Source organism: Nycticebus coucang, chromosome 3, assembly GCF_027406575.1.
Source record: "Nycticebus coucang isolate mNycCou1 chromosome 3, mNycCou1.pri, whole genome shotgun sequence".
NCBI lineage: Eukaryota > Metazoa > Chordata > Mammalia > Primates > Lorisidae > Nycticebus > Nycticebus coucang.
This window is the reverse complement of record NC_069782.1, coordinates 67,216,556-67,242,965: the sequence shown is the minus strand read 5'-3', so window position 1 is coordinate 67,242,965 and position 26,410 is coordinate 67,216,556. Positions and strand designations below refer to the sequence as shown.

Below are 26,410 nucleotides of genomic sequence, written 5' to 3'. Positions count from 1 at the left end.
ATCCCCATTTTACATGTGGGAAAGCTGAGATTTGGGCAGGAAGGGGACTTGACTGAAGTACCCCCTTGGTAAGTGGTGGAATAAGGGTATTTGACTTTAGCAGGAGACTGGCTTCCTCACCACCAACCCCACGGCACATGCTCCACTCTCATGTGGAGGTTTCATCTGCATCATCTCATTTAATCCTTATAACACCACTGGACATCAGACAACCATGACCTTACTTTACAGAGAGGAAAACTGAGGCCCAGAGAGGTGGCAGAGCCCAGGTTTAAACCCAGGCAGGCTGGCACCAAGCTCATACCCTTAACCACCAGGTTAGTGCCTAGATACATGTAATTTTCTTTCTGGCTGCTGTGGGACGATTTGGGAAATGGGGTATCTATCTGTCAGACCAGGTGGCAGTGGGAAGGAGGGGCCCAGGCAGCAGACATGTTCAAGAGTACCCCCAAGCTGGCATCTGGGTGGGCATGCTGAACTCAGGCTTCCCTTGACTCTTCACCACCAGCGTCAGCTCCTCCTCAGGGACACCCCTGTTCCCCGAAGCCTCCCTCATGCCTCTTTTCATACCCCTAGTCCTGCGGTCGGCCCAAATACCAGACAGGCCGAATCTCAGCTTTTCCCCAAACATTCCTTGTTCCCATGGCCCAGCCCAGGCTGGCTGAGGTTGCAAAAGCAAAGCGGGGATGATTGCTGGTGGAGGGGGGATCAAGGGGATGGGCTGGCCTGTCCTCACCACCCCATCTGGCTGCCTGCCCTTCCTGGGGCGGAGAAGGGGCAGGGCCAGTGTCCCTTGAGTCCCTGGAAAAACAGGCTGTGCGTGAGTGTGTGTGTGTGTGTGTGTGTGTGTGTGCACACGCGCGCTGGGGGGAGTGGTGGCCTGGGCTGAGACATGGGGGGCAGTAGCAGCCACAGCAGAAGCTCCAGGAGGTGACTGCCTGGTTTCCATTAAGGAGCCCTGGTCTGCAGCTCAGGCGAAGGCAGAGTTGGGGCTGGTTATGGTAAGGTGGGATAGGGAAGGGTCTAAGGGTAGAGCAGGGGAGGGTCTGAGGGTGGGGCCTGCCTGACCCCCACCCGTGGCTCTGCCAACTGGCTATTGCCCAGTCTGTGCTTGCCCTGTCACCTGCCCTGCCATCCAGTCCCTCCCCAGAGGAGGGGATGCTCCAGTCGCTCTGGTGACACTGAGTCTGGCCTGGGGACACGCTGACCCCTCCCTACCTTCCCAGCAGCTAAGCCTGCTGCTTCTCCTGCTGTGGCTGGGCCCCCAGGCCACCCGTGGAATGGAGGACGCTGCCTTTCCCCACCTGGGGGAGAGCTCACAGCCCCCACCCCGGGCCTGCCCCCCACGTTGCTCCTGCCCCCGGGCAGACACTGTGGACTGTGATGGCTTGGACCTTCGAGTATTCCCGGACAACATCACCAGGGCTGCCCAACACCTTTCCCTGCAGGTGGGGCCCAGGGAAGGGAAGAGAAGGGAGAGGGAGTGCAGGGGGAGGTTGGGGTGTGAGATCCAGAGGCCAGGGATAGCTTCAGGAGCCTGGGTAGAGACACTGGATGTGGGAGAGGCTGAGGATTAGAGGGTGTTGGGTGGGGGTCAGCATCCTGACAGTTATGGGGTTGAGGTTGTGTGATGGGGAGTTTGGGGGTTGATTATGGGGCATGGAGTAGTCAAAGTCTTGGTAGTTATGGGGGTGTTTGGGTGTGGTAGATTGTGTGATGATGAGTATGAGACCAAGGCCTTGGAGGTTATGGGATTGTTTGAGGCCAGGGTGATGAGGCATTTGGTGTTGTGAGGGTGTTGGGGGGGTTGACATCTAGGCAGTTACAGGGCTGTGTGGAGTGAGGCGATGGGGGGTTGGGCTTGTCTGGGCTAATGGGGAGCTGAGAATAGGGCTTGGGGTCAATTGGTGCAAATGGTTCCAGGGTCAGGGATGTGACCGCCCTGCCCCAATCAATTGTTCTGATTGCAGAACAATCAGCTCCAGGAGCTCCCCTATAATGAGCTGTCACGTCTCAGCAGCCTGCGGACTCTCAACCTCCACAACAACCTCATCTCCTCTGAGGGTGAGCTCCTGGCTGCTCCTTCCTCCACCCAGGGCTGCGGGCAACTGCTACTGCGGCAGTTCCCAGAACTGCCCTTTGCTGAGCAGGATGGAAACTCAGGCCTGGAGGGGGAGGGCTGTGGCTTTGGAGCAGGGACAGGGACGGGGGTGGGGGTGGGGGGGGATGGAGGAGGGGGCATTGAGGGCCTGGGGGAACCTCTGCCAATTACTGACCCGGGGCCCTGGGGCTGCTGGAAGCCCACCCCCACCCCCCCACCACAGTGGCAAGGCCAGGCTTGGGGTTTCCTCACTGCTCCCCCACCCCTAGGCCTGCCTGATGAAGCCTTTGAGTCCCTCACCCAGTTGCAGCACATCTATGTGGCCCACAACAAGGTGAGCCCCCTACCCCAACCCAGCCAGAGAGTAGCCCAGGGGAGGATCCAGGGTGCACCAGGACCAGCGGCTGTGGGCTGTGCTCCTGCAGCTCTCCGTGGCCCCCCAGTTCCTGCCCCGCTCCCTCCGTGTCGCTGATCTGGCTGCCAACCAAGTGAAGGAGATCTTCCCCCTCACCTTTGGCGAGAAGCCTGTGCTCAGGTACTCCCTGGCCCAGTCTGGCCCCGCTTGCCCCCTGGCCTCAGATATGTCAAGTGTCACTATCCCATTCTGGAGGGGCCGGGGGAGGGACATTAAAAACTTTTCCCTGGGTGTGTGAGTGGTCAGAGTTCTACTCTGGGGCCTGAGGGAGGTGACAGGGCCCAGTATGCTGTTCCAGAGAACTCCAGTGGAGTTCTGAAGTGGAGAGAGCACATAGGGGCACAGATATGCACACTCACCCACAGACTCACATTCACATGCACACCCACCTTCACACATGCTTATACACTCAGACTTATATGCACATACATCTGCACTAACACACACATATATACATGCACACATTCACACACCCAACCCACACACTCACACACATACACACTCACATGCAATCATGCATACACATGCACACTTGCCCAGACCAGCACTCACATGCACACACACACACATTTGCACATAATCATGAGCACACATGCACACGCACCCCCCCAGACTCACACACATAGGCACACACCCACACACTTGAATGCACATTTACAAGCTTACACTCATGCAATTACACACACGCTTGCACACACACACTGAAGCTGGGGTGTGAGGTGGGCGTGGGGGGCTGTGGGATGGCAAAGGGCAGGCCTGTGGCTGGAGCCTGGCTCCCCCTCAGGTCCGTGTATCTCCATAACAACCAGCTGAGCAACGCTGGCCTCCCGCCAGATGCTTTCCATGGCTCCGAGGCTGTTGTCACCCTCAGTCTCTCCAGCAACCAGCTCAGCTATCTGCCACCCAGCCTGCCGCCCTCACTGGAGCGGCTCCACCTGCAGGTACTCCTCCTTCAGCTCCCTGCTCCTGTCCCCACTGTGGGTCAGGCTCCTGTGGGGCACCCCTCACTTTGCATTTTTCCAAACACCCCCAGATTCCACCAGTCAGAACGGCCTTTCTTTGAATCACTTCCATTGGCATGGGTTGCCTGCAAACACTCGCTGAGCAGCTTTGCTCAAGGCCAGCTCCCTGTCACTCCCTTCCTCAAGAACTACAACTCCCCTCTGCCCTCTATCTCTCAGACCTTCTTTCTCATTCTCTTCTCCCTTTCCCAGAACAATCTCATCTCCAAGGTGCCCCAAGGAGCTTTGAGCCGTCAGACCCAACTCCGCGAGCTCTACCTCCAACACAACCAGCTGACGGACAACAGCCTGGATGCCACCACCTTCAGGTGCAGCATTGTGGGGACAGAGGGGCCTGAGTATTTATAGTTTTGGGGGGGGTATCAATCTTCTGTTGCCCTCCCCTGTGTGGCTCCTAACTCAGGCCTCATTTGCTAAGTGCCTACTGCACATCAGGCAGGTGTCCTTCTTCCCTATAGCCTTGCACTGAGGTTTCCTTACTGATGTCACAGCTGCCACACATATTTCTCTTAGACCCAGGACTTTCTCTGGTTACCTTCTCTCACAGGCTATTGTTGGCCCTAAACACTCCAAATTTTCTTCTGATCCAGATCCCTCAACTCATCACCCCCAAGTTGAAATCTCCTACCTAAATTTGTCTGAGGGCTCCTCCCCAGTCTCCCCTACAAGATCTGTCAGGCCCCATATTCTGAGTGTCCAGCTCAATGCTTACCCTCTCTCCCAGCAGCAAGCTGCACAGCCTTGAGTACCTGGACCTGTCCCACAACCAGCTGGCCACTGTGCCTGCTGGCCTGCCCCGGAGCCTGGCTGTCCTGCACCTGGGCCGAAACTGCATCCGGCGGGTAGAGGCAGCTCGGCTGCGTGGGATGAGGGGCCTGCTTTATCTGCTGCTGCAGCACAACCAGCTGGGGAGCTCAGGGCTGCCAGCTGGGGCGCTGCGGCCACTTTGGGGCCTGCACACACTGCACCTCTATGGCAATGGGCTGGAGCGTGTGCCCATGGCGCTGCCCCGCCACCTGCATGCCCTGGTGCTGCCCCACAACCGTGTGGCCGTGCTGGGTGCCCATGACCTGGCCTCCACGCCTGGCCTGGCTGAGCTCAACCTGGCCTATAACCTCCTGACCAGTGCCCATGTGCACCGCTGGGCCTTCCGCCGGTTGCACAGCCTCCGCCGGCTCAACCTGGCTGGCAACCAGCTGACCCGGCTGCCTGTGGGCCTCCCAACTGGCCTGTATGACCTGCAGCTGCAGCACAACCAGCTGCGTGCACTTGAGCCTGAGCCACTGGCCGGCCTGGACCAGCTGCGAGAGCTCAGCCTGGCGCACAACCGGCTCCGAGTTGGTGACATTGGGCCTGGCACTTGGCATGAGCTGCAGGCCCTCCAGGTCAGGGGCAGGTTGGTTAGGCATGCTGTCCCCACCCCTCTGCTGCCTGCCCTGTTCTCTCCTCACGCCAAGTCCCTGTCCCCACTGTGGGCCAGCCCTGGGATAACTGCGACAGTCTCAGCCTAGAGGCCTTTGCCTGTGCTATGTCCCTGACACCTGATCCTCTCTTAGTAACTGCTCCACCTCCCTAGGGAACACCTCAGCTTGTAGCTGCTTTTGGCACCACCAATTCGAGTTCTAAAGCAGTGGTACCTAACCCTTTTGGCATTAGGGGCTGGTTTCATGGAAGATGATTTTTCCACATACTTGTGGGACGCAGCATTCAATTCTCATAGGGAACCTGCAGCCTAGACCTCTTGCACGTGCAGTTTATAGTGGGCTAACGCTCCTATTAGAATCTAATGCTGCCTGAGGTGACAGGAGGGGAGCTCAGATGGTGATGTGAGTAACACCCAATATGGCTGTAAATTCCCTTGCCTGCGGCTCAACTCCTGCTATGCTCCAGTTCCTAACAGGCCACACAGATGGCTACCATCCATGGCCCAGAGTTTGGGGACCACAGTTCTAGAGCATCTGAGTGCTGGACACTGCTCTAGGCAGTGGAGATGTAACCGCTGTGTACCAAACACAGCTCTTGCCAGCCACCCCCCGAAATATCCTAGTTAGGCAATGACAGTCATAATTAGGAAATGACAGAGTATTAGAAGGTGATGAGGGTGTGGTGTGGTGAAAATTGTGTGACTTATTGAATCAGGAGGAGAATAATCTGTGCCCCAGTGCCTGAAACATGGCTTGCCCCAGGAGGGCCTTCCAGGAGAGGGGGTGGGGGCTGGCTGAGCCCAATAGTCCAGGGCCTAGGACTGCCACGGTGCTATTTCTGGCCCCCTGCCCAGGTGTTGGACCTCAGCCACAATGAGCTGTCCTTCGTGCCCCCGGACCTGCCTGAGGCCCTGGAGGAGCTGCACCTGGAGGGCAACCACATCAGCCACGTAGGACCTGAGGCCTTTCTCAGCACACCGTGCCTGCGCGCCCTCTTCCTCAGGTGCCCCAGTGGTGGCTGGGTAGGTCAAGGTGGGCAGGGAAGGGCCCAGGCAGCTCTACCTCCAACACAACCAGCTGAGAGACAATGGCTTGGATAACACAACCTTCAGGATGGTGGCAGCCAACCCTTGCCACCTGTCCTCATGACCACCTCTCTATCCAGGGCCAATAGGCTTCACAGGACAAGCATCGCTGCTGAGGCTTTCCTAGGCCTCCCACACCTGCGTGTAGTGGACACGGCAGGTAACCTGGAGCAGGTCCTGGTCCGGCTGCCACCCACCACCCAACGTGGGCCACAGGCAGGAGGCCCCTGAGCCTGGAGGGGCCCAGCAGAGCAGCCCTGACCCCTGGGGCTCTCCTGGGTCATGGACTGAGGAGATGCACCCTCCTGGGGCTCTCCTAGTCCTCAAGGACTGGACTTGCTCTGCCAGGTGGTGCCAGGGCATGGTGCACAGATGACACTGGCCCAGTCGGACACCCTCCCATGCAGATGATGATGGTGACAATAAAGCCTAACACTTTGTTCACCCCGCAGCAGGCACCATTTGAGAGGCTGCCCACTGGCTCCTCCATACAACCTTGCAGTAGGGCTCTTACCCTCCCAGAGTCCAGCTTGGGAAACTGAGGCTCTGGGATACCAGGTCCAAGGCCCTGGACCAGAGAGCAACAGAGCTGGCTTTGAGGTCCTGAGACACACCACCATGCATGACCCAGTCACATGTAGACACAGAAACACCCAAGGCAACCTGCTCAAGAAACACAGGGCGACAGATGTACAGACCTTCTCGTGCAAGTAGAACGTACTCTCTACAAGCACACCGCCCCACCCCAGCCTGCAACTCTGACAGGTGCCTACTCACCCACCTCTAGGGAAAGTGGGTAGGGGGTAGAGACCCAGCCTGGCCACTAGGGCTAGAGCAAGAAACAAAGACAAGACAGAGCTGAGCGTGGCCCTGGGTGTTTACTCCATATGTTGGCCCTGGGGGGTGGGGTGGGGTGCAGAAGGGCCCAGATGACCCTCTGTGGAACCAGCAGGGCTTGGCCAGCTTCAGCGGCTTCTTTGGGGTATAGGAGGACTTCAGGGTTAAGGCTGGGAAGGGACAGAAATAAAGTGCTTGCAGGGGCCCTTGGGGCTTGGTCCCAACTGCCCTCCCCTCTCCAGGGCAGGCCAGAGGCCAGACACCCCTGGGCTGTGCAAACAGGACTCTCTAGAGCCCACCCAGCCAGGCCTAGGTGAGGGGCACATGCTGGCTGGCCAGCATTGTCCCCAACGCCCCCAGCCAGGGAGGCTCTGGCTGGGCTGGAGGACGAGTCCAGAACTGATTGTCCGCTGATTGTCTACTTGTCTTGTGGGTGGCTGTGTCAGCTCTTCCCTGCACCAGGGCTGTGGGCCTGCTACCCGCTCTTAGGGGGCTGCCTGCTCCATTGGCCTCTCATCTGCGAAGTCGCTGCAGCTGGGGGACAGGCCACAGAGGTCAGGGCTGGTCACGACCAGCCACAGTGACCCCCCCTGACCCCATCTCCAGAGTTGCTCACCTCACTCTCCACCAGATTCCGCCTGTAGAGTGCCTCCTTTGCAGCTTCCTGCAGGGGGGCAGGTGGTCAATAGGCAATCCCTTCAGTCCCATCCTGTGGCGACCCAGTGCCCACCTGGCCCATGCCCAGCTCACCCTGCTGCCATCATTGCCCAGGCGCCTGGCAGCCTCTGTGTAGAACTGCAGCTGACGCTCCAGTTGGGCTGTGTACTCTAAGGGGGAGACAGGGGACAGGGTAGGGCTCTGCCACTTGCCTCCCCCACCATGCCCATTCCCACACCCCTACCCTGCCAGATACGCATCCTGAGACCCTCTCCCCTAGATACCCACCCTGGGTCCCTCCCCCTCCAGATGTCCACCCCAAGCCCCTCCCCTACCAGATGTCCATGCCCAAGCCCCTACCTCTCCGGATGCCCACTCCTCCCTGCTCCAGCTGTGCCCTCTGCCACTGGAGGCGCTGCACGATGTCCTGGTACTGCTGGGCCACATCTGGGGGCACTGGTCGCCGTGCCTGCCTGAGGGCCAGGATCTCAAGGACACAAAGGAGGCCGTCACAACCCTGACTGGGCCTGCAGAACCCCCATTCCCAATCCTGCCCCAAAGGGCCCAGTAAGGTGGGCGCTCACTTTCCGCTCCAGACGCTCTTGGTCAAAAGCCAGCACACTGAGGCTATGCAGAGGCCGAGCTGATCTAAGGGGTAGAGGAAGGATGACAGGCTGCAGGGATTCTCCCTGCCCAACCCTGTTAATTCAACAGAAATGCTGGGCATGGGGGTATAGTGGCAGACAAGTGGTGTTCTGGAGCCCATAACCTAGTGGAGATGACGGCTATACACCCTGATGCCTAGTGGTCAGGGAGGATTTCCTGGAGGAGAGGACAGCCAAGTTGGGGCCCAAAGAAGGAGTCAGAGTTGGTGAGAGGAGCAGGAAGCAAGGGTGGAGGTGGGGCGCTCAGAAGAGTAGAACACAGAAGCCCAGAGGCCAGTGAAAACTATGTGTGGCCATGACTGACAGGAGGAAAGGAGTAAGGAATGAGAAAGGTGGATATATTGACAATGGTTGATCACAAAAGGTCTTAAAGACCAATCCAAGGAATTTAAACTGGATTCTCCAGGAGAAGGGATGCCAGGAAAGGTTTGAAGCAGGGGAGGGACATGGTCCAATCTGTGCTTGATGGGAAACTGTCCAGGAGAGGCTGAGAGGTGAAGAGTGGCTTCCCTCCAGTGTGGCCTGGCCCAGCCACCTACCTGTTCCCTGGATCCCTTGTAGGGGCAGGCACAGGAGGGGCCTTCCCTTTGGGTCCAGCAACCTGCTTCAGAGGAGAGAACACATCCTATGAGTCCTGGGCCCCCCGAACCAAGCCTCCCTCCCTGGGGCTGCTGGTGGGCAGTGGTCTCACTGTGGGCACAGTTGCTGGCACAGGGTCAATGACTAGCCACCTCTCAGTCATTGTTTCCAACTGCTGGGCTGTCAGTGGCTCCCGAATCCGGACCATCACCTCCAGCCGCCCCCCTGTGGGCCGGCGACCATCCAGGACCTGGGTAGGGGTAAGAAGATGCTATATGTGGGAAGCAAGAGATGGCTGCAGGCCTAGGGACAGCACCAGGGAGAACCAATGTGATTTCTAAAATATAAATCCATGGATATGGCTGAGACACCAATTGATCCTAATGGAGCAGGGTGCTGGGATATTTAGGGCTGGGCAGTAGGGATACCTGGGACTCCAAAAGGAGGGGTTGGGTCAGCAGAGGGGCCTGGTAGCAGGTAGTGTTTGAATAATGTTAATACAGAGCATACAATGAATGTCTACCTCTTACCTCAAGGATCTCCCGGACCTCACATGCTGTCTCCAGGGCATCCAGCTTCAGCTGTGCTGTCCCCAGCACCCGGTCAGTCTTGAACAGCCCCCTGTATATGTGTGTGTAGAGGGGACAGGATGGTTGTCCAAGACAGCTTCCCCTTCTTGGAGCCCACCCAATGCCTGTGACCCTAGCTCACCCCTTGTGGACCACTTCAAATTTGATGCCTTTGGTCTGGATGGCCCTTCGGAAGCCACGGTGGCTGCGGTTGATGCAGAGTTTGAACTGTTCCTTGAACTCTGCCAGGGGAAGGAGAGAAAGACAAGAGGAAGTGGGGGTGGTATTAGACCACGGTCTCATGTTTATCCTGCAGGAGGTGGTGGTGGGCTCACCAGGGGAGTCTGTGTTCTTGATCACGCTAGTCTTGTCTTTCTGAGCTTCCTCCTGTGACCAGAGAGCAGTCAAGAAATCTCAGCAGCTTGGGGCCTGACCTTGGACCCCCTTAATCTGATTTACCTCCTAGCCCATTGGGGCTTGAGCCCTCCCCTCCTCAGTTCCCCCACATACCACATTGGGATAGGGGAAGTCGAACCGAACAAAGACATCCAGGTCACCAGGGGACAGCCCTGTGGGCAAAAGAGGGTCAGAGCTGGGCAGAGAGGCGGTCCCCATGACCCTGACCCCAGGCTACAGCCCCCTCACCTGGGGGTGTGGGCAAGTTGATGCCCTTCCTGATGAATAGGAGCATGTCGTTGCTGCTGAGGTCAGAGAAGATCCTTCCGTGCATGCGAGTGGGCAGGGAAACAGACACCTCAGCCTCACTGCTCTCCTGCCTTCTCTTTCCTCAGTTGGGGCAGGGGACAGACTTCACCCTCATCTTTGGAGATGTCTCAACTTCTGGCCTCAAGTTTTATTATTTATTTATTTATTTTGAGACAGAGTCTCACTGTGTTGCTCGCCCTCGGTAGAGTGCTGTGATATCACAGCTCACAGCAACCTCAAACTCTTGGGCTTAAATGATTGCATTGCTTCAGCCTCCCAAGTAGCTGTGACTACAGGTGCCTGCCACAACATCAGCTATTTTTTTGTTGTAGTTGTCATTGTTTAGCAAGCCCTGTCCCAGTTAGAAGCTGCCAGCCTCGGTGTATGTGGCCGGTACCCTAACCACTGAGCTATGGACACCAAGCCTGGGCTCGAGTTTTAGAATCAGACAGACTGGAGCTCTGTTCAGATCTGCCATTGGCTAACTTGTGGGTCTTTTCTTCAGTCTGCACATATTTATTATTTGGTAACTACTATGCATCAGTTAGTTAGTGGCCTTGCTGCTAGAGGACCTTCCCTTCATTTAACAATATTTCTTGAGCACCTACTGTGTGCCGGCCAGCACCCTAGCTGCTGGGGGCCATCCCTTTGCTTAATTTCTTTCTTTTTTTTTTTTTTTTCTGAGACAGAGTCTCAAGCTGTCGCCCAGGGTAGAGTGCCATGGTGTCATAGCTCACAGCTCATAGCTCCAACTTGGACTCAAGGGATCCTCTTGTCTCAGTTTTTCTATTTTTAGTAGAGGCGGGGTCTTGCTTTTTGCTCAGGCTGGTCTCAAACTCATGAGCTCAGGCAATCCACCCACCTCAGCCTCCCAGAGTGCTAAGATTACAAGCATGAGCCACCACGCCCAGCCCCTTTGCTTAATTTCTTGAGCACCTATAGCCAGTACCCAGGCTGCTGGGGAACCATCCCTTCATGTAATATTTCTTGAGTTCTACTCAGCACCAGCCAGTGGCCTTTTTGCTGGGTAACTTTTCCTTCATCTGATAGTATTTCTGGAGCACTTCTTATGTGCTAGCTAGTACCCTAGCTACTGGGAGACCATCATTTCATTTGCTATTTCTTTTTTTTTCCAGCCACAGAGTCTCACTCTTTTGGGCAGGCTAGAGTGCTATGGTGTCCACCTAACTCACAGTAACCTCAAACTCCTGGGTTCAAGTGACCCTCCTGCCTCAGACTCCCGAGTAGCTGGGACTACAGGCACCACTACCATGCCTGGCTAATTTTTAGTAGAGACATGGTCTCACTCTTGCTCAAATTCCTAAGTCTAGAAGTAGTACTCCTAAGGGTAGTCTCAAACTCCTAAGCTCAGGCAATCCTCCCACTTCCAGGTTCCTGAGTGCTAGGATTATAGGTGTGAGCCACCATGCCTGGCCTTCACTTGATTTTTTTTTTTGAGACAGTCTCACTATATTGCTCTTGGCAGAGTCATGGTGTCACAGCTCATAGCAACCTCAAACTCTTGGGGTTAAGCAATTCTCTTGCCTCAGCTTCCCAGGTAGCTGGGACTACAGGCATTCGCCACAACACCTTTGTTGTTGTTGTTGTTGCAGTTGTCATTGTTGTTTGGCAGGCCCAGGCCAGGTTCGAACCTGCCAGCTCCGGTGTATGTGGCTGGCACCCTAGCCACTGGGCTACAGGTGCCGAGCCCACTTGATATTTCTTTTTTTTTAATTTTTTTTTTTTTTTGGCCGGGGTTGGGTTTGAACCCACCACCTCTGGCATGTGGGACCGGCGCCCTACTCCTTGAGCCACAGGCGCCGCCCTACTTGATATTTCTCAATCCATACTAAGCACCAGACAGTGCCCTTGCTGCTGAGGGAACTTTTTTCATTTAACAGTACTTTTTGAGCATCTGCTATGTGCCAGCCAAAACCCTTGCTGTTGGGGATATAAAAGTAAATAAGACAGCCCATGTCCCTATGCTTAATCTAAATGGGAAGACCACAGATATAAGAGAAACAAATAGAGCAATTATTCAGAGAATTCAAATAGGGGAGAGAACAGAGAGTGCTCAGAGGGACTGCTTTAGACAAGATGGTCAGGGAAGGCCTCTCAAAGGGGAGGTGACATGGTAACATCGTAAGAGGCTCTGAATGTCAAGAAACAGCTGCCATGTGGGGTGTGGGGAGTAGGGTCTGGGCAGAGGAAACTGTCAGTGCAAAGACTCTGGCTAGAAATGCATTTGGTGTGTATGAGGGGTCTAAAGGGCTCTCTGTCTGGTAGGAACTGGGCAAAGCAGGGACAGCAGGCAGAGATGCAGTGACAGGGAGCCAGGTTGTGCGGACAAGGAAGAATTGGGGTAAGGGGTGTGGGTTACCCCTGGTGCAGCTGTATCCAACCTCATCTAGAAAGTGAGAGAATGATCTCCACTCCTCAGGGCATAGAAAAAACACCCACGACCAAAATTATAACATGTCTCTGGGCTCTCACAGGCTCACCCAACCCTCTGGGACAATACACATCTTTGTAGTCACTGATCATCCTCAAATGTGTTACTGTTGCTGTCTCCTTTGCTATCTTTCGCTTGTACCTTATGCCTGCTCCCAGGGCCTTTGCATGTTCTGTTCTCCCACCAGCCACCCAAACTTTGCTCCAGAGGCAAGTCTGGTGCTGGCTTCCAAAGAGCACAAACCCCTTCCCAAAGGGGTGTCTGGCCAGAGGTCATCAGGGTCTTACTTAATGACACTGAAGGTCCTCTGCTCAAAGCGGGCTGCAGGTGTGGGTAGACCCCGGGCGAAGGCTTGCTTTAGGGTCTCCATGCTTCGCTTACAGTCCTCTGCCAGCTTCTCAAACCTGCCAGTGAAAGGGCCCTGCTTATGTTCCCAGCCACAGCGGTAGGCTAGGGGTGAAGATGTCTAGTGGGAGTGGGGGCACTTACTTGCTGGTTTCAACAATGTTGCCTAAGTGGGTGAATTGGTTAGAGTAGTTCAGGCACATCTGAAGGAAGAGAAGGCAGTGAGGGGAGGGGAAGGTCCTGCTCCCAGAGGCAGAGCTGGCTGCCCCAGGTTGGTGGCCCACTTACCTCATGCTGCTGCCTTAACAGTTTAGTGAGTTCACCATAGCGCCGGGCAGCATCCTGAGTCAGACCTGGGCCAGGCCGCTGGACCAGAGCAAAGTCATCCTTGTTGACAGGGGCAGGTGGCACCTGGGGGATGAGGCTTGTGGGTAGGGCCTACCTGGGGACCTACAAAAATGTCACCCTTCCTTAGGGAGGCCTTCCCTGACCATGGCTCCATCCCTTGCCCCCTGCTCTTTCCTCTTGGTCCCTCTACCATCCGACATCATGAGATCATCCTTTGGTCATCTAAGATATTGTGTATAGAGCCTCTATCATGCCCCAGATCCTGTTCTGGGGCTGGGGACACAGCAGTGAACAAGAAAGACCAAAATCCCTACTATTGTGGGGCTGACATTCTCTTGGACAAAATGGGAGATGTTCAAAAGAAGTAAGTAAATCAGGTGAGTAGAAGGTGATAAAAGCTACAGGAAAAGTACAGTTGGGAGGAGGGACACAAAGTTCCAGGTTAAAGGGAGAGAATTTGGGACAGACAGTCAAAGGAGCCCTCCAAAGACAGTGATGTTTGAGCAGAGACCTAACAAGGTGAGCAAGTAAGCCACTCATTTGATAAGAACATTTAGGCAGCAAGAACTGCATGTGTAAAGGCCCTGAGGTTGGAGTGTGCCTGGTATGAGGACACTAGACAGCTGGAAAAGAGTGAGTGAGAGGGCAAGTAGAGGAGGCCAGGGGAGGGAGGTAATGGGTTAGGTCATTCAGGGCCTGTGGGTCATGATAAAGGGCTTTATTTATTTGTCCTGCTATCTCCCAACTAGGATGTCTGCTCCATAAGGGTAGGGATTTTTATGTTTTATTCAAGGCTATGTCCTCAGTGCCCAGCCCAGGGCCAAATACAGGATATACTCCTTAAATATTTCCTATTGAGGCTGCTGCTCCATGGCATGAGATATCACAGCTATTTTGTTTTGTTTTATTTAGTGACAGGGTCTCTCTCTCTTGCTCACCTAGGCTAGAGTACAGTGGTATGATCGCAGCTCACTGTAACCTCAAACTCCTGGCCTCAAGCGATCCTTGCACCTCGGTTTCCCAAAGTCCTGGGACTACAAACAAGCATGAGCCACTGTGTACAGCCTCTCATGGTTGTTTTTCTTGGAGGTGGGGGCCAATGTCCCCACTTCCCCAAGGAGGAAAATGATGCTCAGAGAAAAGTGAGTGGTCCTGCCCAAAGTGGCAGAACGTTAAGTGTCTCTCCAAATTTGATCCCTTCTCCTTCCCTAATGGCATTCTAGCCAGGCACAGGGTAGCCCAGCAAGAAACTACATGTCCCAGGTTCCTTTGCAGCTAGATGTGGCCATGTGACTGTTCTGGCCAATGACAGGCAAGTAAGTGATGTCACTTCCTTTAAAGGAAACCACTAGCTCTGCCTTTCTTCTCTCCCTTCTCAGAAGGCTGGACAAGATACATTTAGGTCATGTGGATAAGGATGTCCCCCTAGGGTGCAATAGAACAAGAAGAGGGAAAGAAGCTGGACCTTAACAGACCTGTTGCAAAGCCCAGACTGTACTGAGTACTACATGCAAGAAATCTTTTTTGTTTTTGTTTTTTTTTTTTGGCTGGGGCTGGGTTTGAACCCACCACCTCCAGCATATGGAGCCAGCACCCTACCCCTTTGAGCCACAGGAGCCGCCCATACATGCAAGAAATCTTAAATGTCTGTCTCCTGGCTTACAGGGGCCTATTTGTTATAGCAGCTTAGCCTGGACCCTGACTAATACATTTCAGGTCATATAGCTGCTAAAGGGCTCAACTGGAGCCTGATTAGTGGGTGCCTAAGCAATTCCTGGAGAGGCCTGGGAGGTTCACCTTGGTGATGTCCACAGGCAGCCCATTGCGTGAGGCCTCCAGCACGGGCTCCAGTCCCTTGGCCTGGCGCAGATGCATCTTGGCACCCTCCACATCATTTTTCTGCTTGGCTCGTAGTGCGGCCTGTAGGAGCTGCTTCTTCCGGCCCTCCAGGAAAGCCAGCTGCTGCTGGGCTGTGGACAGGTAGTCTCTGTGGGTGCTGCCCAGCCCTTGGCCAGGCAACAGGCAGCCAGAGTACAGAGGGGTATACCTACCTCTGGTGGATGTGCCTTTGGGGGCTGCTTTGGCTGCAGAGGCTGGTCCTGACTGGGGAGCCTTTGAGGGTAGGGCCTTGGGCTGGACTGTGGGAGTCACAGGGCTGTTTTGCTGATGATGGAACAGAAAAGACATCAGAGATTTCCTAGCACTTGTGAGGAGTCCACTACCCAAGGGTAAGGGCCTAACACTGATAGCAATGGCTACCTTAATGGATCCCCTGAACTTATTTTGGGTGCTATCCCCTGCCTCACCCCAATACCCTCAATACCTTCTTAGGCACCTCATCCTCTTCATCCTCTGGGCCTTCATCCTGATTGGCCAGCTTCATGGCAGTCTCTAGGACACCCACTAGGCTCTGCTGGACAGGCTCAGTGGCCTCCAGGCCCTGGATGGGGGGAAAGCCTGGACAGCCAGTTAGGGCCCAGTCAGGGAGGAGAGCCCTCATGCCATCATGTCAGACATGCATGTTCCTCCCCCATCTTTGGAGTCTTGGGCTTTAATTTTTTAGGTTTTTGTTTTTTTTTCCTTAGAGACAGAGTCTCACTTTGTCACCCTTGTATAATGCTGTGGCATCATAGCTCACAGCAACCTCAAACTCTTGTGCTCAAGTGATTCTCTTGCCTCAGTCTCCCAGGTAGCTGGGACTACAGGCATCCGCCACAGTGCCCGGCTATTTTTTTTTTTTTTTTTAGAGACAAGGTCTCATTCTGGCTCAGGCTGGCCTCGAACCTGTGAGCTCAGGAAATCCACCCTCCTTGGCCTCCCAGAGTGCTAGGATTACAGATTTGAGCCACCACACCACACCTGGCCAATTTTTTAGTTTTTTGAGATGGGTCTTACTCTGCTTGGCTTGCAGAGCAGCCTTTAGGAGCTCAGTCTGATCTCTACAGACTAGAGTGTAATGGTATCATCGTAGTTCATACCAACTTCAAATTCCTAGGCTCAAGCTATCCTACCACCTCAAGACTCTCAAGTAATGGGAATTATAGGCATGTGCCAGCATACCTGGCTAATTTTTCTAATTTTAGTAGAGATGGGGTCTCACTATGCTGCTCAGGCTGGTCTCGAACTCCTGGCCTCAAGCCATCCTACTGCCTCAGCCACCCAAAGTGCTGGAATTACAGGGTAAGCCACCATGCCTGGCTGTCTTAGGCCTTTAAATATACTTTGAACCCCAAAATGGAGCTGCTGCTGGTCCTGTTTACATACTAGACCATTCCCAACTTCCCTCATGCCTCTTGGCTTCTCTTGCCAGACCCCAGGCCTTAATTGGACTTCAACAAAAAGACTGGGGTATCCTCTGTGTGAGGGGCAGTGGGCCTAGAGGGGTCCCAGAGGACCAAGATGCAGAGAGATAATTGATCCCATGGAGGCTGCATAGGCAGCACTTCTGAGAACTCAGGGGTGGCCTCTGACCCACTGGGGTGCTAATAGGAAGCTAAGCAAGTGTCTACAAAGCAGAAATCTACAGACTAGGGAGAAATGAGTTAAATAAAAAAGAAAAAGACAGTGGTGGGCTGGTAAATAGGCTCTCAAAAACATACCCAGAGTTTTTGTGTTTGCCAATTCCCATGAGGCAAACACTCCTGTCACGATCAATGTCAAGTTACCAATTGCTTAAGAAGCTTGCAAAACTCTTGAATATGTAAGCAACTAGCTCCCTGTGCCTATCCCATCAGAAGGAACAGCATCTGCAAAGGTTCAGAGGCAGGAAGAGCAGGAGCCAGGAGCAGGGCCTACCTGGGGGCACAGGCAGCTCGGCCACATCCACGGATCGGCCAGCCTTGTGGGCTCGGATGGCATCTTGGTATTGCTGCAGGGGACACATGTGTTAGGGCTACCTGGGGAGGTCTTTGGGGGCTGCCCATTCGCCACCCAGCCTCCTTGCACCTTGATGATGCGCTCATGCATGCGAGCCTTCCGCTGGTCCCCCTTGCTCTTGGCCTGGGCTGAGGCCACATGGTAACGCTCCATCCGCTGCTCTAGCGCCTCCAGCAGGGTCCTCGGTGGTGGGGGGACATCTGGGCCAGATTGGGGGCAAGGTTAACAGTTGAGGAAAGGAAAGACTGGCCCCAGCCTGCCCACCTAGAGGGTCCCAGAAGCCTACCTGGCATGGAGGGTGCCGTGGCAGGAATCAGAGGCTGTGGTGTTGGTGATGGTGGGTCTGGGGACAGCTGGTCTGGGAACAGAGAGATCCAGTCCATTGAGGGGCTTTCCTTACCCATACCCACCCCAGACTGGCCTGGCCTCAGGAGGTCTCTAAGGCTGACCAATGGGGGTAACAGCATCAGGGGAGAACTTAATGGATGCCTCAAACTATCTTGGAAGATGGGCAGGATAGGGTCCTCACCAAGTGGAGGGGGAAGGCGAGATAGGTCCACGGGCTCCCCCCGGCTCAGAGACTCCAAGATGGTATCGAAGCTCTGGGAGAAGAAGATTAGGGTGGGAGGTTGAAATTGGGGGCCAGGACCCTGTGGGGATCCCCCATGCCCTCCCATACCACAGAAAATTCCTAGCTCTGTCCCTTCTTTTGCATCTTCTTGCTTAATCCTCTTCTGATACTCATACCCATTTCACAGAAGGAAAAACTGATGTTCCACGAGGTACAGCAAACTATAGCTAGGGAGTGACCAAGCTAGGATTCACATTTGGGTTGCCTGACTCAGAAGCCCATCTTGTTTGCCACCATGCAATGTTGGAAGCAGCTTGTTCTCTCTTTTTGCGCCTGTCAGTTTTGATGCACCTTGGCCACACGGAAGTATCTGGTTGCAGCAGTGGAATCTCCCTGCTGCTTGGCTTGGAGGGCAGCCAGCTTATACTCGCGCTGGCAGGTCTGCAACTGGGTCAGAGGGCTGGGGCTGCAGGGACCTGGAAGAGGGAACAGCATGCAAGGATCTGGAGCCTGGACAAGTTCACTGCACAAAACATTTCTATATACATCTTACAACAAAGACTGGGATTGGGCCCATTTTGTAGATGTGAAAACTGAGACTCAGAGAGGGGTTGTTGCCTCAGAGAGGGGTTGTTGACTCAGAGAGGGGTTGTTGCCCAAAGTCACACAGCTTAATGAAGACATGGTGAGGACTCACCCCCACCACACACACACCCTAGGCCTGGTAGGCTCTAGAGTCCTAACTATTTTGCCCCCAAGAGAATTTTTTGCAGTTTTGGCCGGGGCCGGGCTTGAGCCCACCACCCCTGGTATACTCCTTGAGCCACAGGTGCCACTCCCCTCCCCAAGAGAATTTTTAAAAACTTTATTTATATACCTACCTACATTTTTAATTTAATATCTATCAGTTTTCATCTTACGTTTAAAAAGTGGCTAAGATTTTATTCCCAGTGTCTTGCAAATATGGAAAAATTGAAAAAGAAAACTGTCACACCACACATTTAAATGGTATTAAATAGTCTTTTAACTATTACAGTGACTTAAAAGTCACCAACACTACCTTTTTTTTTGAGACAGGGTCTTACACTGTCCCCCTAGCTAGAGATAGAGTGCAATGGTATCATCATAGCTTACTGTAACCTCAAATTCCTGGGAAGCATCAGCCTCCCGAGTAGCTGGGACTACAGGCAAGTGCCACCATGCTTGGTTAATTTTTTTCTATTATTAGTAGAGATGGGGTCTTACTCCTGCTCAGATTGGTCTTGAACTCCTAACCTCAAGCAATCCTGCTTCAGCCTCCCAGAATGCTAGGGTTATAGGCATGAGCCTGGCCCACTTCCCAGTCTTTTAAATTATGGTAAAATACATATAAAATTTACCATCTTTTTTTTTTTTTATGAGATGTGGTCTTGCTGTGTTGCTCAGGCTGATCTTAAACTCCTGGCTTCAAGCAGTCCTCCTACCTGGGCCTCCCAAAGTGCTGGGATTATAGGCATAAGCCATTGTGCCTGACCAAATTTACTATCTTAACCATCTTTAAATGTGCAGTTCAGTGGAATTAAGTACATTCACATCGTTGTGCAACCATCATCACTGTCCATGTCTAGAACTTTCTCATCTTAACAAACTGAAACTCTGTCCCTACGAAACACTAATTCCCCAGCATCTGGCACCCACCATTCTACTTTCTGTCTCTGTGAATCTGAGGACTCTAGGGACTTCCTGTGAGTGGAATCATAGTGTTTGTCCTTTCGTGACTGACTTATCTCTGTGAGCATAATGTCCTCAAGGCTCATCCATGCTGTGCAAGTGTCAGAATTTCTGTCGGCTAAATAATCCATCATATGGGATAGACCACATTTTGTTGATGCCTCATCTGTTGATGGACACTTGGATTGTTTCCACCTTTCGGCAGTTGTGAATAATGCTGTTACAAATGTGGTGTACAAATATCTGTTTCAGCCTCTGCTTTCGATTCTTTTGGGTACATACCAGCATTTGTTTTTTTAAATATACTGTGGGTCTCATTTTTAGTAGTTGGGAATTTTTAGCATTCTCTTATTTCCATCCATATTCCCTACATAATTTTATCCTAACATGATATATCCGTGTGCTTAAAACCTTTTTTGCCTACCCTATTGTATACTTATAAATCCAAAATACACTTATGCAATGTGCTTGCAAAGTTAGGAAACCCAGGACTTGCTTTTTTTTTTTGTAGAGACAGAGTCTCACTTTATCACTCTCAGTAGAGTGCTGTGGCATCACACAGCTCACAGCAACCTCCAACTCCTGGGCTTAGGTGATTCTCTTGCCTCAGCCTCCCAGGTAGCTGGGACTACAGGGTCCCGCCACAATGCTTGGCTATTTTTTTGTTGTTGCAGTTTGGCCAGGGCCAGGTTTGAACCTGCCACCCTCAGTATATGGGGCCAGCGCCCTGCCCACTGAGCCACAGGCACTGCCCAAGGACTTGCTGCTTTTTAAATACTGTGTTAATTACAGTTTAAATTAATATGCTAACTACTTGGGAGGCTGAGGCAAGAGAATCACTTAAACCCAAGAGTTTGAGGTTGCTGTAGGCTGTGATTCCACAGCACTCTACTGAAGGCAACACAGTGAGACTCTGTCTCAAAAAAATAAAAAAAACCAAACAAATAAAATAATAATATGCTCAGTATGTTTTTAGGGGAAGTTTCTCTAAATTTAAAGCTACAAATGTGGGTGGCGCCTGTGGCTCAGTGAGTAGGGCGCTGGCCCCATATACCGAGGGTGGGGGGTTCAAACCCAGCCTCGGCCAAACTGCAACAAAAAAAAGAAAAATAGGGCGTTGTGGCGGGCGCCTCTAGCCCCAGCTGCTTAGGAGGCTGAGGCAAGAGAATCGCCTAAGACCAAGGGCTGGAGGTTGCTGTGAGTCCCATGACGTCATGGCACTCTACCAAGGGTGGTAAAGCGAGACTCTGTCTCTACAAAAAAAAAAAAAAAAAAAAAGCTACAAATGCAATTGTTAGTTTAAAAAAACATAGTACAGTAGATACACCACTCACTATCCACAAAATCTGGAAACACCTGGAAAATAGCATGCATTATATTTTTTTCAGTCTTACAACTGGATCCCCTTCTTTAAACTTGGGTATAGTTCCCCGAAAGGCCTCTAAGTTGAAGTGACACACCTTGACATTGGATTAGTTTTATGTCTGGTGATTGTAAGTCTCTCAGTGTTTAAAAAAAATTTCTTACAGAGCCTAAGCAACATAGTGAGACCCTGTCTCTAGAAAAATTTTTAAAAATTAGCTAGGTACAGTAGTCTGAGTCTATAATCTTAGCTACTTGGGAGGCTGAGGTAGGAGGATCACTTGAACCCAGGAGTTTGAGGCTGCAGTGAGCTCTGATCATGCCACTGCACTCCAGCCTGGGTGACAGAGCAAAGCCCTGTCTCCTACAAAAAAATCCACCAAAAACAAAGAAAACAAAAATTTTTCTTCTGTGTTGAATTATTGTTACAATTATTATTAGCATCTAACTGAGCAAAACCTAAATATATCAATCTTTTTTTTTTTTTTGTTAGAGATAGGGTTTCACTGTGTCACTCAGGCTGGAGTGCAGTGGTGTGATCATAGCTCACTATAACCTCAAACTTCTGGGCTCAAGCCATCATTCTGCCTCAGCCTCCCAGTAGCTGGGACTATAGGCATTTGTCACCATACCTAGTGAATTTTTAAATTTTTTTTTGTAGAGACAGGATCTTGCTATGTTGCCCAGGCTGGTCTCAAATGATCCTCCTGCTTGGCTTCCCAAAGTGATGGGATTACAGGCATGAGCCACTGTACCCAGCCTAAAATGGTAAATATTATATGTAGTGCCATAGTACCATAGCCAACAAAAAATCTGTCTATATCCCCCTTGGAAAGTATTCATGAACTCCAGGGACTTGAGGATTCCCCAGCCTTGCCCACCACCTACCTGGGGGCAGCTGTGGCTTAGCCGAGCCTAGAGATGAAGCTGGGGTGGTGGGAGGAGGACCCTCCAGGGTGACCTTGGGCTCCGGAGGTGGTGGGATTGAAGGGGCTGGCTGGGTAGGTGCAAGGCTGTGGCTGGGCATGGCTGCTGGGCCCTTTCCTATGGCCACAGGTGGCGGGATGTCTGCTTCATCAATGGTATTGCCCTTCTGGACAGAGGCCAGCAGGTTCTCCAGTGTCTGAGACAAGGCATGAGTGTGGGATTGGGAAAAGCTGGGAGCTTAGTGTGAGAGGTTCAGGGTGGTGGGGTACCAGAACCCTGCCCTCTGCCTACTCACTTTAAGCCCCCGGTCGTAGCGCCGCATCTTGGCACTGTCTCCAGCTTGCCTGGCACCTTCGATTGCTCTCTGGTAGAGGGCCAGCCTCTCCTGCAAAGTGGCCTCGACCCCTGGGCAGGGGGCTGAGGGCTTTGGCTGTGGTTAAGTGCCAGAGGCTTGGTCTAGATGATAACTCCACTGACACCGGCCCCTCTGCACATTAGCAATCAGCCATGTGTCACCCCTGGGCCAGCCTCCCCTACCTTGGTGGGGCAGAAATCCAGGTCCCCATTTCCCAGAAGAGAAACCAGGGTCAGAGGCATCATATTATATCCCAGGAAGGACAAGGGTAGGCCTTGAGCCCTAGGCTGTCCGTGGGGTTCTGATTCAAGGGAGCAGGGTTGTCAGAGTTGTACCTGGGCCATTGGTAGCTGGGGCTCCAAAGCTTTCTGCTCTTCTCCGAGGACCTCATTCAGCTCCGCCTGCAGGGTCACACAACCAGAGATAGGATGTGAGGGTCCACTAGATGGGGATAGTGGGCGAAGAGCCCCAACCCCCATTCCCATCCCATTGTGGGTGCTTACCAACAGGTCGTCATCAGCCTCCACATCATCCTCATCTGTCCCTTCTTCCTCGTCCTCGTCTGGGTCTCTCATGCACAGTCTGGCCATCTTCTCGATGGCTTCCATGGGCAGGGGTCCTGGCAGCAAGGAGAGGCCCCAGCTGGACCAAGATCCTCCAAATATCCCACCCCTGCCCTCTGCTGGCCTCTTCCTTCCCTTCTAGGTCTCACTTCTCCTCCTCATGCAGCATCAGTTCTGGGGCTAGGCTACCTGAGTTTAAATCCCAACTCTGTCCCATTTTCACTATAAGACCTTGAGCAAGTCACTTTACCTCTCTGGGCCTTAGTTTCTCCATCTGTTAGATGGAGATAACCAGTTCCTCCTTCACAGGTAGGTGGTAGGGATGAAAGGGAAACAAAGCCCTTTTTATTTATTTATTTATTATTTTTTTTTTTTGTAGAGACAGAGTCTCACTTTACCGCCTTTGGTAGAGTGCCATGATGTCACAGGACTCACAGCAACCTCTAACTCTTGGGCTTCCGCAATTCTCCTGCCTCAGCCTCCCGAGCAGCTGGGACTACAGGCGCCCACCACAACGCCCAGCTATTTTTTGGTTGCAGTTCAGCCGGGGCTGGGTTTGAACCCACTACCCTCGGTATATGGGGCCGGCGCCCTACTCACTGAGCCACAGGCGCCACCCACAAAGCCCTTTTTAATAGCATATTGTCAGCATCTTGTTATTCATGTCATTCTCGTTATTCATGGTAGTTAAGTTCTATAATGTTGCTTTGAAAACTGAATTAGTAAATACATGGGACCATTGCTCCTAGGGAAAACTCAGGTTTTGGTTCCTGTGAGCCTCTGGTTACAATGTTTTCATCAACTGATCAGTACACAATCTTGCTTTATGTAAGAGTCTGCTTAAAGACACCTTCTTGAATATATGCATTGTTAATTAACTTTGAAGCATACCCAACAGGATGACAGCTCAAGCCTGCAGAAAGATTTTCTAACACACATGTTTTCTCCATAAGGGACATTAAAGCCTTCTAGCACTTAGAAATACTAGGCAGCAGTTCCACATTATGCCTAGAGCCATTATTAACAGTGAAATTACCAAGAAAAAGCATAAAAATGAGAAAAATAGGGCAGCGCCTGTGGCTCAAAGGAGTAGGGCACCAGCCCCATATGCCGGAGGTGGTGGGTTGAAACCCAGCCCGGGCCAAAAACTGCAATAAATTAATAAATAATAGAAAAATATGGCACTAAACAGACCTCAAAAGGGATCTTTGCTTATACTATAAGAGCTGAAAGAAGGCAGAGCATAGCTTTATAACACCTTATGTATCAGGCAACTCAAATTTTTCACCCTCTTCATGCATCTGTTGTGGATGACCACAAAAGTGGTGTGCTATTATTGGTTTGGAGCTTAAAAACAAATTTCAGTGAGTAGTGAATTCACAAATGTGAAATCCACGAATAATCAGGATTGACTATATTAACTCAAATGTCTAAAGGTTCCATTTGCCCTCTGGGCTTCAGCTCCACCTGATCCCTTCAGGATCCTCTGCTCCCTGCCATCTGCTCTAGGCGGTTTTACCTGCTATGACCCCTCCTGGAAGTGCTCCCCACCTCTTCACCTGGCTCTCTGTATTGTGGGTGTTTCTTTTAGCAATCCTACAATGACTCAAAGGTCTCTCCCATGGCTCTGTTTCCCCCACCCCAGACCAGATCATGGGACAGCAGGTTTGACTTACGAGGACACGGACTTATTATATATTAGGTGGTTCCTGTGTTAACTACTTATGGACCCCAGAAGACTAACTCCTATGATATAAGCATGATTATTGCTCCCACTTCACAGATGGGGAAACTGAAGCCAACACAGCCAGTAAGTGGCAGAGCTGGGGTTTGGACCCCCCCAGTCTGGGTCCAGAGTTGATTGCTTACCCCCTCAACCAGTTGCTGGGCTCCAGGAAGGCAGGGATCTTATCTTTCTGATTTTCCTCATCTACCCAGTGTCCAGTCTGAGTCCAGCCCACAGTGGTAGATCAGAAAATGTCCAGAGGTGTGTGTTAACTATTTTACCTTTGCCTTTGAGCTTCTCCAGGGCTGGGGGCTGGTCCCCCACCAAGGCCAAGAATTCAGCCTCCAGTTCCTCATTGTTAACTCCATCCTCAGGGATCATCAGGCCGTCTGGGGAGAGGTCAACCAGGAGGCCCAGCTGGGGGAAGAGCAAAGGTCCAGTCAGACCTAGGGATTTACCACTTGGCCAGAGACAGCCATGATGGACCTAGCACCCCCTTGGGAAGAAGGAACTAAGGTCTCCAGGGGAAAGCCATGTTCTGGGGGAATGCCAGGAGGCTGGGCAGGCTCAGAACAGGTATCCCAAGATGGGCCACACTCTCTGGCACATATCAACATGGGGCAAAGGGTAGGCAGAGAGATCCAACTCACTGCCCTGAGTCCACACCTGTGATGTGTGGCTAGCCAAGTTTACCAGGAGAAACAGGCCCCTGCCCAAAACAGCAGTCTGCACACCTGGGCTTTTCCTTCCAGCAGAAGGGGCCATACAGGAAGGCTGGGGCATCAAGAAAAATTACAAACCCTGACAACAATGCAGAAGTTGAAAGTGGGGTCTTTGCCTTGCAGACCTGACTTTCTATCTTGGTTAATGACCAATTATGACATAGTAATACTATGTTGAACTATAAGAAGTTGGCCTTCCTTTAGTCACAAATGGTCAAATATCGGCAATTATATATGGCCCCACTTATTCATGATAATGATGACATTTAATGAGTGCTCTGTTCTAGTGTCTTTCATAAACTATCTCAATGAATCTTCACAACTGTCCTGTGATGCGGGGTCCCTACGAGGTCTCCATTTTACAGATGAGAAAACTGAGGCTCAGAGCTGTGAAATCAAGTGTCCAAAGTCCAGAGGTCAGGAGAGAACTTCAGGTCAGTCAAGCTGGAGTACCTAACACTATGCCCTGAGCTACTTCTGTCAGAGCTGAAAAAAATCAAATGTCTCTCCCAGAGGACAGAGGAGTTGGGAGAGTGAGAAGGGACCCAGGCACAGTCTAATAAATTACAGCTGCAGTTCTGGATTTGCATTTGGCTCTAGAGAAGCTGTTAGTCCTTATGACCTTGGGCAGACGTCTTTACCTCTCTGAGCCTCAGCGTCCCCGTATGTACAATGGGAATAAAAGGAGTCTGACATTGCTCAACTAATGCAAGGGTTTGACAAACCATGTCCGAGGGCTGCCCCTTCCCTCTCCTCCCCACTGGAACTGCTGCTTCAACAGGTGGCCCCAACCTGGGGCCAGGCGCCAAGTACTGGAGGGGCCTAGGCCAGCAGGTCCCACCATTGGGGGCGGAGCCTCATTTGGGAGGCGGGGACAGGGTCTCACTGAAGGGGGTGGAGATCGGGCTTTCCCGGTGTGGGGGGCCTGCCCCCAGAGTAAGACGGGGGTTGGGAGGGATCCCCCAGTGGGGTCGTGGGTCGCATACTCACCTGGCGAGCGGCGGCAGCGCCTCGGCCTGGGGGTCCCGGAGGTCCCTTCCTCCTGTGCATCTTCCAGGCTGGACTCCCGGACCGCCGACCCCGGCGCCCGGCCTTTCCTTGCCTCCTCCCCCGGGGCCTGCGGCCGCGCACGCGCCCTTCCCGAGCCCTGCGCCCCTCTTCAGAGCCCCGCGACTGCCAACCCCGTGTCCTCCCCTCCCCTCCCAGGTTAGCCGCCTCACTTCCGCCTCGGCCTTCGGTCGCGTCTCTACCTGAGCGAGGCCACTGGACTTGCCGGGCTTGCCTCACCTAAACTACAACTCCCGGCAGACCCTGCGCAGAAACGCATGCGCCTAGCGGGGGTGTGGCTGGTTGAGGCGGGGAAAGGGGTGAGGCATGCGCGGGTGTGACGACTG

General features: G+C 52.7%; 2 protein-coding genes across 4 annotated transcripts; one reads left to right on the top strand and one right to left on the bottom strand.

Moving 5' to 3' along the window:
- Positions 1 to 885: 885 nt before the first annotated feature.
- PODNL1 (podocan like 1) lies at positions 886 to 6,491 on the top strand. 2 transcript variants are annotated; one of them, XM_053586713.1, is made up of 10 exons: positions 886 to 1,001; positions 1,230 to 1,448; positions 1,971 to 2,064; positions 2,371 to 2,435; positions 2,527 to 2,636; positions 3,301 to 3,457; positions 3,731 to 3,846; positions 4,266 to 4,923; positions 5,817 to 5,965; positions 6,128 to 6,491. In XM_053586713.1, exons 1-10 carry the CDS (start codon positions 999 to 1,001, stop codon positions 6,276 to 6,278), a joined length of 1,722 nt encoding a protein of 573 aa, XP_053442688.1. In that variant the 5' UTR covers positions 886 to 998; the 3' UTR covers positions 6,279 to 6,491. The 2 variants fall into 2 exon arrangements, with proteins under 2 accessions (XP_053442688.1, XP_053442687.1); XM_053586712.1 differs by having other exon boundaries at positions 1,227 to 1,448.
- A 415-nt stretch (positions 6,492 to 6,906) lies between these two features.
- CC2D1A (coiled-coil and C2 domain containing 1A) lies at positions 6,907 to 26,312 on the bottom strand. Of its 2 annotated transcripts, none has more exons than XM_053586701.1 (29): positions 26,007 to 26,312; positions 24,576 to 24,711; positions 22,509 to 22,624; positions 22,341 to 22,406; positions 21,946 to 22,080; positions 21,612 to 21,846; positions 18,003 to 18,127; positions 17,610 to 17,682; positions 17,367 to 17,438; positions 17,150 to 17,280; positions 17,000 to 17,072; positions 15,528 to 15,661; positions 15,256 to 15,367; positions 15,002 to 15,174; positions 13,145 to 13,267; positions 13,001 to 13,059; positions 12,799 to 12,915; positions 10,000 to 10,073; positions 9,865 to 9,923; positions 9,690 to 9,741; positions 9,497 to 9,596; positions 9,316 to 9,406; positions 8,898 to 9,035; positions 8,746 to 8,810; positions 8,126 to 8,189; positions 7,902 to 8,028; positions 7,635 to 7,711; positions 7,501 to 7,548; positions 6,907 to 7,418 (listed from the first exon to the last, which is right to left on the bottom strand). In XM_053586701.1, the coding sequence occupies exons 1-29, from the start codon at positions 26,064 to 26,066 to the stop codon at positions 7,398 to 7,400; spliced, it is 2,856 nt and encodes a 951-aa protein (XP_053442676.1). In that variant the 5' UTR covers positions 26,067 to 26,312; the 3' UTR covers positions 6,907 to 7,397. The 2 variants fall into 2 exon arrangements, with proteins under 2 accessions (XP_053442676.1, XP_053442678.1); XM_053586703.1 differs by having other exon boundaries at positions 8,746 to 8,807.
- Positions 26,313 to 26,410: the final 98 nt, after the last annotated feature.